At 38.8% G+C, this 12042-nt stretch overlaps 2 protein-coding genes across 2 annotated transcripts in view; both read right to left on the bottom strand.

Moving 5' to 3' along the window:
• LOC137390166 (conserved oligomeric Golgi complex subunit 1-like) overlaps positions 1-12042 on the bottom strand; it is a 44011-nt gene that overhangs the window by 7590 nt on the left and 24379 nt on the right. The gene's annotated exons all lie outside the window — the stretch shown is intronic.
• LOC137392217 (uncharacterized) lies at positions 2868-6980 on the bottom strand. Its single transcript, XM_068078874.1, has one exon. It carries the CDS (start codon positions 6978-6980, stop codon positions 3270-3272), a length of 3711 nt encoding a protein of 1236 aa, XP_067934975.1. The 3' UTR covers positions 2868-3269.

Here is a 12042-nt window from a genome sequence, read left to right as displayed (position 1 = left end):
CTATAACAATACCCAGTTGTTACTATCTAACTGGCAGCCGTAGTAGAAGCTAGCAGCAAACTCGATTAACGATGAGAGCTTGTTTATTTCTTGGGCCAGCATTCTAATGAAAGCTTTGCCTTGAACAAAGACAACTATTAGCAATTGAGTCAGCAGGAAATGGGCAGAGCAGCTGCTCCCACCGCAGTCGTGCTGAACGATATTGAGCCAACTGAGGAGCCCAAAAGTACGCAGGCAAAAGTACACAAAGGAATATATTGCTCTCCGCTGCATCTGATAGCGAAGCAAGCCTGAGCAAACAGATGGGAGAAGCAGACACATCCATTCAATTTAGCCTCGTTAATCGATTTATCATCCCATAAAAATAGATAACTTTTCTAGAAATGCCACTAATTCTGACAGACATATATGCAAAAAAATCTTCGAAATAACCTCAAATAGATACATTGAGTTTGATGTTTTAATGCTCTCCTAGAGTCAATGAACCACCATATTACTCTAGAGAATTCTTATATCTTTTTACTAATTCCAAAATATAACAGTCTATCAGTGTTTCACTAGTGTTACATTTTACGAATTTTTGGCTTCGAAGTTGTGGTTTTGATCGTAGGCATGAGGAGGACATGCTAGTTTACATGCTAAGAAGAAATTGTCGCACAACTCTGTGTTTTTATATTAGCCTGTTGCACTTTTAGCTACGACGGAGGGGCGCATATTATTTTATATCGCGGCTGACACTATTAAAGTGCGTCTAAGGTCAAGTGTCAATCGTTCCCTTTCAATTTATAATGAATATCTACGACATCTGCCGATTGGTTGTACACAGCCGTATTCTTTTCTCTTCGGCCATCTATCTTTAAAAAAGTGTTAAACGCAACCACTAGGTCGAGCATTGTGATAACTAACTCATCTGAGAACAGAGTGTTCACCGTTTTAGAAAATAACTTGGAATTTGAAAGAAAGATTTCCCACAAGTTTTGACATTTTAAAATAAACGTGTTTTAAAATATTTTTAAAACACGTTAAAAATGCATGTTTTAAAAACATGCATTGAAAACAGAGCTGTATAAGGATGCTGTAAGAATGTCACCAATGAGTACGATGAAAATCCAACCTCCGATCGCAAAGATTAGAGCAATAATACGAATATTGGTGCTTACATCATACGCAGTACTTCGTTGTTGATTGTTTGTTGTTTTCAAAATACTCCCTCGAATCGGAGGTTTGAATAGCTTCAAAGAATTAAATATGCGACGTTCAAAACCATTTACATGCTATGAAGATAAAAAATACAAAAAAGTTCGTAGCATGTAAGACTAGTGTTTGTGTCATGGTTTACTTCAATCGAAACCATTCTAGTTGAGACAGTAATTTTTTTCTTTTGCATGTACTTTCTGCGTTATTTATGGCCTGGTGTATTTGGGACAACCACAAACACATCCGAAAAAGGTTCAGCTGTTCACAAAAGCCCATTTAACAATTCTGAAGATAAAGTTCCGAAGTTGTGAAATGGGTGAGTTGAGAAAAATCAAAGCCAACATTTCATATTTAGATAAATACATACATCTATTGGAATTGTGCAATAGTGAAAAGTTAATCGGGAAATTTTGGTACTTTCTTGCATTAGAAGCAATTCAAGGCTACTGAATGGCCAGCGACGAACCCAACCGTATTATCGTCTTATCGGATTATGAGGGCAAATGATTTCACTGGTAGACAAGTTTTGCATATTATTCTTTGGAAATAATGGTAGGTATATAGGCTACAGAATTTGATATATTTTGTTATGTAATAAATGATGGATGCATTTATGATGTGATAGATATCCGCTAGTCTATTGAGCAGTGGTATATTTTCTCACCACTTCACAAAACCTTGAAACATCAATAGTTAAATCGTTACAAATTTTTTTTACAAATAAGATTACGAAAAATTGCATGTTGAGCAAATGACTAATCTTGTGAAAGTAAAACATTTAAAAGGCCTCAGGCTATATTCAAGCCTACAGAGAATAGAGCTTCAAAATGTACTTTAACAAAGTCGTGTTGATATAAACAGTCTATTATGGTCTATAATTTTAGATACAGCGTAATAAACAACAGCGTAACAATGACAATATTTTATGAATAGCAAATATTAGATTGAAAAATTTTGATAAAAATTGGCAAATTGCCAATTTTTTAAAATCATTACTTCTACTAAACCTAATCTGAAAGCCTAAAGCACCTGGTTTGGACCACAAAAACACACTGATAGTCATAAAGAGAGTAATGAGAAATCGGCAGGCTTGATAGAGAAGTATATCCCATTCACGGCTTATCAGCCGACCACAAATCAATTAATGCAGGCTGGCATAATGAAGGACTGCTGCGCGTCGAGCAGAAAACAACAACACAATGCTGCGTGTTGTTTGCTACACCGATGCTCTAGATAAATGGGGCTGTATACGCATTCGACCCAATTTCTTGCTACGGTATTAAAACACTGACCTTCTCTGTACCGTATGATCAGGTTTTCTGAGTTTGAGTTACAACTGATGCTTTATTCTTGTAGAATTCACACAGAATTACACCGTGAAAACTAAAATATGAAATGATATAAAATATAATGATATAATGTACAATAAAATAATGTGTGTTGATTATAATAGATCCAAAGCAAGCAATAGTATGGCAAAGCTATTCAGTGGTATCATGAAGCTGTGTAATGTCATGTAATGTCAAAAGCTTGTAGCATGCTTGGAAACATAATAGTTTGATAAAAAATCACAGTAAAAACATACATTGAAGTAAAACATAATAATATATTTATGTACCTTGTTGGCTCCTTTTCCTGGTCATACAGTAGAATGGTTGTAGTATATAGTAAAGTGTTCTTGTCCAGAAAAATAATATAGTATAAATGTAGTTAAAATCTCAAGCTAACTGTGACAATAAAGGCATAAAGCCAAGAGCAAGCATATTAATGGTTGTTGCTCCTTAGAATAAAAATGCTGACTAGTTCACAGTATCTGTGCTGACTTCTTTTATAAAAGGCAGTAAATGATTCATAGTTGTTAAAAATAAGCATACATTTGGTAAAAAACAAATGCTGTCATAGAGGCAGCATCCTGGTGGTTGGTGATATCACTTTTATGGCTGTGATGATTCTTTTAGTTTGGTTATTTTGTAATCTAATGGGTAAACATATTTGTTTTCTTAAAAGGTGTGATTATACATTTTGGGTAAATATTTTCAATCTTACACTCCCACCTAAAATTTTAGTAAATTTTAACGAGTAGAAGCTTTGACTAAAACTACAACTTTATTGACTGGTCTTACAAGGCATCGTGGCTTGTCACTTGGATAACCTTTTGATCCGATTAACAATTTTACTGACCTGACCTCTCCATCATGAGACTGGTCTACACCAACTACACGTGCTAGAGACCAATCATTTCGCAAACTTTCTTCCTTTAATACATGAACAATGTCACCAATCGCTAGTGGCTCGCGCTGCGCTGTCCACTTTTGCCGTGCTTGTAGTGTTTGAATGTATTCGCTACGCCATCTGCGCCAGAATTCATTTGCAAGCTGCTGTATTGTGCGCCAACGCTTGCGAGAATAGATGTCTGCATCTTCAAAATGGCCTGGTAGTGGTAGAGTGATTTTAGATTTCATAGTGAGCAGCATGTTTGGTGTGAGAGGAATATGATCATGAGTGACTGCGCCTAATGGTCTGCTGTTCATGACAGCCATGACCTCATAGAATAGAGTTCTCAAGTTAGATGTACTCAACCTCCCACCATACTTTTCTCCCATCCCCTTCAAAATGCTCCTAGCTGACCTGATGAGTCTTTCCCAGACCCCGCCCATGTTACTTGAGTGTGGAGGATTGAAGGTGAATTTGATATGAAGCTTGTGGTTTAGCGGGCCTTCCATATTCTTAGCCAGGTCATTGAATGCACCTACAAAGTTGGTACCTTGGTCGCACCGTATGGAAGAGACAGCCCCACGGATTGATATGAAGTTGCGTAAGGCATTAATGAAGCAGTCTGAGGTCATGTCTTCTAGCAGCTCAAGGTGAACTGCTCTAGAGGACATGCAAGTGATAATGAGACCATGGCATTTTCTTTCTTTTCTACCATCTTTTGTGATAAAAGGGCCAAAACAATCTAGACCACAATGTGTGAAGGGGGGTACCTCTGCAAGTCTTTCAGCTGGAAGAGTTGCCATCTGGGGTGCATGTGGTTTGCCATGGTTTCTTTTGCATGTGACACATTTGTTCAAGTATTTTAGTACATGTGCTCTGGCATTAACAATCCAAAAGCCTATAGATCTGATTTGTGCTAAAGTGTGTTCTCTACCTTGGTGCGCAGCTAGTTTATGGCAATGATCAATTATTAGTGTTGCAAGGTGACTAGATTTGGGTATGATGATAGGATGTTTTTCTTCAAAACTAAGCACAGTGCTTTCATGTAACCTACCACCTATCCTAAGAATGCCTTTATCATCCAAGAAGGGACTGAGTTTTATTAGACTACTTGATTTGTTGATTTCCTGGTTAGATTCAAGACGGTCTATTTCTGCTGAGAAATGCTCGTGTTGGACTAGTTTTAAAATTGATTGTTGCGCCTTGTCAGTATCTTTGTGTACAGTTTTGTTTATGAGACGCTGCAGGGCTGCAGTGCATGATACAGTTTTGTTCCAGGTGGAAAATTGGCTCAGGCGCTGATCAAATGTTATTGTATGATTGCTGAGTGTGGTTTTGAGTGTGGTGAGTGGTTGTTTGACCTCAGGGTCTTCAGGGTTAACGGTAAGCTGAGGTTGTGTAGGTAAGACTAAAGGCTCGTTCCATAAGAACTTTGGACCTGAGAACCAGCATGAGTTGATAAGAGTTGAGATGGCTGCGCCTCTGGACGCTAAGTCAGCAGGGTTTAAGTCTGTGGGAACATGTGACCAGCAATTAAGGTCAGTCAGTGATCTAATGGTTGCTATTCTGTTAGCGACATAAGTATGGTATCGCTCTGTGGTGTTGTGGAGGTATCCCAACACTACAGTAGAATCTGAGTAGAAGTGGTTGGTGAGATTTGGAATAACCAGTTCTTCGGTGTACTTCTTTGTAGCACGTGCAGCGCTACAGGCTGCCTGCAATTCCAGTCTAGGGATTGTGACTTGTTTGATTGGTGCAACTTTAGCTTTACTAGCTAGCAAGGCTACATGAACTCGGTTGTTGGTATCAACTAAGCGTAGGTATGAGCAATGGCCATGGCCAGTGGTGCTTGCATCAGCAAAGGTGTGTATCTGCGCTGATTTAAGCTTGTCAAATGTACTAGGTGTGAGACATCTTGGTACTCGGATGTGGTTTACATTGGTCAGATCTGACTTCCAGTCTGACCATCGCTTGAGAAGGGTTGAATCAAGAGGAGCATCCCATTCAGAGTTGCCTTTGCATGTGTCCTGCAGAATCATTCTACCTTTAAGTGTGAACGGGGATATGAGACCTAATGGATCAAAGACTGATGCGACTGATGATAGAACACCCCTACGAGTGTCAGGTTTAGATGGAACTTCATGTTTGAAAGTGAAATGATCGGTGTTTGTGTCCCATAAGACACCTAATGACCTCTCTGGAGGTAGTGGTTCGGACGTGAGATCTAAGTCGGCCAGAGCACTGGCACACTCACTCCTGGGTAAGGCAGCCATGACTGCACGACTGTTTGAGATGATTTTGTGTAACCTCAGCTGTCCTGTGGCACACAAAGATTGTGTTTGCTTGACTAGGTTTATGGCCTCTGTTTCACTGGAAACACTTGCGAGACCATCATCAACATAGAAGTCATGGTGAATGAAATGATGTGGTAGAAAATGATCTGGTGAGTGGAGTTTGTACTGGTCTGCAAGATAGCGTAGACCATAGGTTGCACATGCTGGAGATGATCTTGCGCCAAATAAATGAACTGTCATTTTATATGTGGTGGGTAAACCTTCCGAGTCATACCAAATGAAACGAAGGTAGTCTTGATGGTGGGCACTGACTTTGAACTGGTGGAACATCCTCTCGATGTCTCCCATTATGGCTATTGGGTGAATGCGGAATCTAAGTAAAATGCCTTGCAAGTCATTCATGTGGTCAGGGCCTTGTAACAGAAAATCATTTAAGCTAACCCCTCCCACCTTGGCAGCACAATCGAATACAACCCTAATTTTATCAGGCTTTTTAGGGTGAAATACACCAAAATGTGGTATGTACCAAGAAGTATCGCTTTCTGTTTGGACATGCACTGCTTCACCTTTAGAGATGATGTCATTCATGAATGTGTGGTACTGTTCTTTGAATGTTTTATCTTTGGCAAATCTTTTTTCGAGTAGTTTGAACCTGTGTAAGGCTGCATGTTTAGTGTTGATCGGGTGAGGTTTAGATTTGAACGGAAGTGGCATTGTTACTCTTTTGTTGGATATGGTGGTTTGCTGTTTCATTATATCAAGGAATTGGACATCCTCAATAGATAATCCTGGGCTTTTGTCATGAGCATCATGGAAGTCAGTGTTAAATACGTCTATGAGTTTGCTCAATTCTTTATTAGGTTGTGGTGAACAATTAAAATTTACAAATTGTCTTGCTGTGGGTTGATCTACTAATGTGGCTAGGGTTGTCTTTTTAGCATGACCCATTATCTTCCATCCTATTGCAGTTTTGATAGCAAATGGTTCGTCATCTGAGTTGGAATCAATAATTTGCTGGGGACGATAAGCATGCATGAAGTTGTTACCTATTAGCAGACCAACAGGTATGTGATTGTGAGCTGGTAGGTTATTAGCAATCTCTACAAGGTGAGGCCATTGCCTTAGTTTGTGCTTCGTGGGTATTTGGTTCGAATTGATAGGAAGTTTCAAGTGTGAATAGCTTGGTGGTAAGTCATATCGCTGGTTGTCATTGTAAGCCCTAACTGTAAGGCCAAGTACAATGTGTGAATCTATTGGTTTGCGTTCTGATGTCATGGTGGACATGTCAATGCTAGTGGGTATACATTCCGGTTCAATTTTGTTCATTGCTGCTTGTGTTATGTATGTAGTATCTGACATGGAGTCGATCAATGCATAGACTAGAGTTTCTTTAGCGGGGTTTTTATTGGATGAAACCCAAACTGGTAATACCCATGATAATGAGCTATTGGAGTCGTGGAAGCTTGTATTATATGTGATCACTTGTTTAGCTATACTTTGATCTAGTCATTGGAACTCTGGTTTCTCTGGAGCTTGAGGTTTTGCAGGTTCTTGTGTTTGCTGAGCAGGAGACTTATGTTGTGCTGGTTTAGTTTGTGCTTGGTTTGATTGTGGTTGCGTTGGTTTTGGTTGTGTTTGTTGACCTTGAACTCTCAATGTAGTATTTTGATTGTTGCTGGATTGAACTGGCCATCTTTGATATTGACTATTTTGCGATTGTGGTGTGCTAGCAGGTGCAGAGTTGGCCCTCATGTTATGAAGTGCAGATGGGTGATTTCCATTACATTGTTTGCACTTGGCAGGCTTGGTGCATTGCCTGTAGCCATGTGATCCATCTAAACAAGTAAAGCAGAGGTGCATTTTGCGTAGGAATTCATGCTGTTCATTGATCGGTAATCTATTAATCACACCACATTCGGAAGTTGTATGGTTTGACATGTTACAATACAGGCACTCAGTGGTGCTACTTGTGTTACTTGCTCTTGTGATTGGTTGTGATTGTTCTTGCCTACTTTGCTGGGTGGCATAAGTTCGCCTTTCATTTCTACTTGGTCTTGTTTCTGGTTTAATAGATTCCATGAATATTGGGTTACAAGCAACGTCTGTTTCCCTTGTCAGAAACTGAGTGAATATAGCAAACTTGGGGAAGGCATTATGGCGATTGTGATAGTTTGTGGCATATCTAACCCATTTGCGTGTGATATAGTCAGGGAGCCTTGATATTATCTTTTTGTTTTCTCTGCTGTCATCAAGTATTTGCAACTGGGGAAAAGATGTCTGAGCTGTTTGGCATTGGTTCAAGAAATCTGAAAACTTTCTTAATGCATCAGTGTCTTTGGGCCTTATGCATGGCCAGGTTTCAATCTTAGTCCTGAAAGCTTCAGCGACTGTGAAGGGATTGCCGAATCTTCTCTCCAAGGCAGCCCTTGCTTGTGTATAAGCATCCTGACCTGGGAGAAGGAAGTAACCCTCAACAGCCTCTAGAGCTTTGTCTTTTACATATCTCTTGAGATAATGCAGTTTTTCAATCATGGTGCATTGTTTGTTGCCTACAAGGTTGTCAAATGCAAATATCCAGTCGGGATAGGTTATGGGGTTGCCATCAAAGATTACTGGTTCTGGAGGTGGCAGTCTGTTCATATTGAATGCTGATGTTATTGCTTCAGCCAGCCCGTTTGTTACATGACTTATATGGGTTACATCATGAGGTGGGGTGAAAGTGTTAGGTTCTTGGTATGATAAAGGTTTAGATAGCTTTCTGATCATTATGTCACTAGGGATAGGAAGGTCAAGTTCCTCATCAGAGTCAGCATTGGATTGATAGTCTTCGTCAGGCAGGTTGTTAGGATTTTGCATGTCAGGTTTGGGTTGGGTGCTATTTTGATTGTTAATGTTTGATGTAGGCTGGGTGTTACTTTGATCTTGAGTTGTTGTGGTACATTTGGTTTGATCTTTTGGCGGTGAATTGAGTGAGTTTGAATTTTGAGTATTTGGAAAAGCTTTGGCGTTGTCATTTAAGCCGGATGACATCAAAAGACCTGAATTGTTTTGCTCTTCTTCTGCAATCGCTTGCGCATAAACAGCAGCTTTACGAGTTTCTGCATCTAACTGACCTTGCAACTCTGCACTTTTTTTGGCGCTGTTTAGCTTAGCCAGCTGAGCTTCAATTTCCTCTTGTACTTTACTAGCCTTTAATTTGGCTTCAATTTCAGCGGCTGCGGCAGCAGCTTGTGTTTGCATATATCTTAATTTAGAACTAGTGGAGCTGCGTACACTGGTAGCAACTGATGATACTTTAGTTTTGTCTGATAGCACGCTTTTTGCCTTCTTTTGTTTGGTTGTCATACTATCCATCTTTTGGATTACCATCTCCATTAGCAGTTGTATATCATGTGTGAGCTTGTCTATAGCTTGGTTAATAACCTTATCTGGTTCATCAAGGGTTTTTCTGAACTGGTTATAAAGAGCATGAATGTTTTTACTGCTGGTTTCTAGGTCCGTTTTTATGGTCTGTAATCTTTTCAAGTCAGGGTTTTGGTTTTTAATTTCAACAAGCAGTAGGGTGTTAACGTCACATTGAAGGTTTATGGAGTCAAGTAGATTTTGCTTTGCTTTTTGATTAGCAATCCTTTTTGAATGACGCTGTGCTTCATACTCAGTGCTTGCGCTAGCTTCATTGTTTTGCATTTCAGGTACATTAGCAGTAGCTGGGGTAGACTGCTCCTCATGCTGTGAGGTCACATCAACAGATTTTTCACTCATGGTTTGTTTGGTAGTAAACAGGTGACAAGGTCAACGCCAATAAAACAGTCGTTATTGCGTAATAATCACAGCTTCAACCAGTGTAAAAAGGGTTGTTTAATTTGTATCCTATTATGTGGGGTGTTTTATGTGAGCTTGTTAATTGCTTTAACGGTCAGCCAAGGGTGTGATATCACCAATCTCTCAAAGAAAACTTAAAAATTCTTTTAGATTATAAACAAACTTGAAAAATGGAATAAAAAACTACTCTTGTCTATTGTCAGAGTCAATATCCAACCAAAATGACAGGTTTGCCTTTGCAAACGTCCCAGTAGACAGTGGCGTGTGTGTGTATGTGTGTGTGTGTATGTGCTGTGTGTAACTTACAGTTTCTGTGCCGGTGTCTTCGCTGGGCTGCCTTTGCGTTGAGTTGTCTTCCTTCAATTGTTGAGTAGCCTTTCTCCACAAGTTTTCACTGTACCGTATGATCAGGTTTTCTGAGTTTGAGTTACAACTGATGCTTTATTCTTGTAGAATTCACACAGAATTACACCGTGAAAACTAAAATATGAAATGATATAAAATATAATGATATAATGTACAATAAAATAATGTGTGTTGATTATAATAGATCCAAAGCAAGCAATAGTATGGCAAAGCTATTCAGTGGTATCATGAAGCTGTGTAATGTCATGTAATGTCAAAAGCTTGTAGCATGCTTGGAAACATAATAGTTTGATAAAAAATCACAGTAAAAACATACATTGAAGTAAAACATAATAATATATTTATGTACCTTGTTGGCTCCTTTTCCTGGTCATACAGTAGAATGGTTGTAGTATATAGTAAAGTGTTCTTGTCCAGAAAAATAATATAGTATAAATGTAGTTAAAATCTCAAGCTAACTGTGACAATAAAGGCATAAAGCCAAGAGCAAGCATATTAATGGTTGTTGCTCCTTAGAATAAAAATGCTGACTAGTTCACAGTATCTGTGCTGACTTCTTTTATAAAAGGCAGTAAATGATTCATAGTTGTTAAAAATAAGCATACATTTGGTAAAAAACAAATGCTGTCATAGAGGCAGCATCCTGGTGGTTGGTGATATCACTTTTATGGCTGTGATGATTCTTTTAGTTTGGTTATTTTGTAATCTAATGGGTAAACATATTTGTTTTCTTAAAAGGTGTGATTATACATTTTGGGTAAATATTTTCAATCTTACATTCTCTAGAGGCAGTCATTACCCTAATGTTAACAAAGGAAACCGTAGCAGCAGCTGAAGTGATCAAAACAAGATGCCCGACATTATCTGTGCCACAACTTCCTACTTTTAATTCTAGCCGACGAATAAAGGTAGCAGCCGCAATCAAAAATAAAAATATTTCGAGAATGTCTTCTGTAGGTATAGCGGTTACCATGACGACTCTGTGGTGTGTCAGCTAGTGTAACTAATATCAATTACAACGATATAAAGAACATTTACAATGAGCTGCCGGAAAGATGTATGCACTTGTAAAAGAACAAGAGAAGGATGGCTATAGTTCATGTTTCCCATGAGAAGGGACTACTATGGAGTGATGACACAACCTGCTATTATCATGACCAGCATTCGACAGGTTGTATGAAGTGCTATGATGTAATCTTGTCCAGGTCTTACAGACTATAATCGGATACTAGCAGGCGTGAGATCATACCTAGTACGAATTGCGGTGTCTCCACCATAAAGCTGTCTACCTCAGACGGACTCTAGGGGCCGTCTACACCATTCCACAAACCCTCACGTTTAATGTTCAGGCTAAACTTACATTGCATTGAGGTTTTAGTTTCTATAGATGAACTCGCACAAAATCTTAACAGATTTTATCAGAAAGTATCGGTACTTTTTTATCACTTAAAATTGTTTTTTATGTTTGAGGTGATCCGACTGCCAGGATGTTTCAAGATTAAAATCAATAAAACTTGATCGTGGTTAAAAAGCTCAGAAAAAAATGCGTGAAATGATGTCACTAGTTGTTATCGTTGCTATGGTTTATATCGGCTATTGCGTTCAAGTTACAGCTTTACGTGTCTCAATTCCATCGATCTCTATGCAACTTTAGACGTCACAATCGCATTTTTGCTTGATCTAAGCATTTTAACCCGATCAAGCTTTGTCGATTTTAATCAAGAAACATCCTGGCGGTCTGATCAGCTCAAACATAAAAAACAATCACAAATGATAGAAAAATATCGATACTTTTTGATAAAATCTACTGAAACTTTTATGCAAGTTCATGTTCAACTTGAAACAGGTTTTGTCATATTTTGAGTTGGTCTGTCTACTGCAGACAAATCGACAATGAAGAGGTCTACAAAAAAACACAGGGCAGCATCGATATAATGTTAAAATTAAACGGATAAGGTTGTTTTGTAGAAGCTAAGACTATAACCTTTCTAGATGTAACAACTCGCTCTACGTGGGCAACATAAGTCTACCGACTAGCATTTCCAGCTAGCCGTAGTCTGTCCTTCAATAAACCTTTGCATTCTTCACTGGATCAGGGGCGGTTAAATTTTATAAAAATTACCCTTGCTAATCCGTGGCAAAACCATTA

This window comes from Watersipora subatra, chromosome 3 (genome assembly GCF_963576615.1).
Source record: "Watersipora subatra chromosome 3, tzWatSuba1.1, whole genome shotgun sequence".
In the NCBI taxonomy this organism is placed as follows: Eukaryota; Metazoa; Bryozoa; class Gymnolaemata; order Cheilostomatida; family Watersiporidae; genus Watersipora; species Watersipora subatra.
The sequence above is the reverse complement of the archived record's forward strand: the minus strand, read 5'-3'. Positions and strand labels throughout refer to the sequence as shown.

What these genes read in the sequence shown, in the direction of transcription:
- LOC137392217 (XM_068078874.1), bottom strand. Translation starts at nt 6,980, where the DNA reads ATGACATCAGAACGCAAACCAATAGATTCACACATTGTACTTGGCCTT.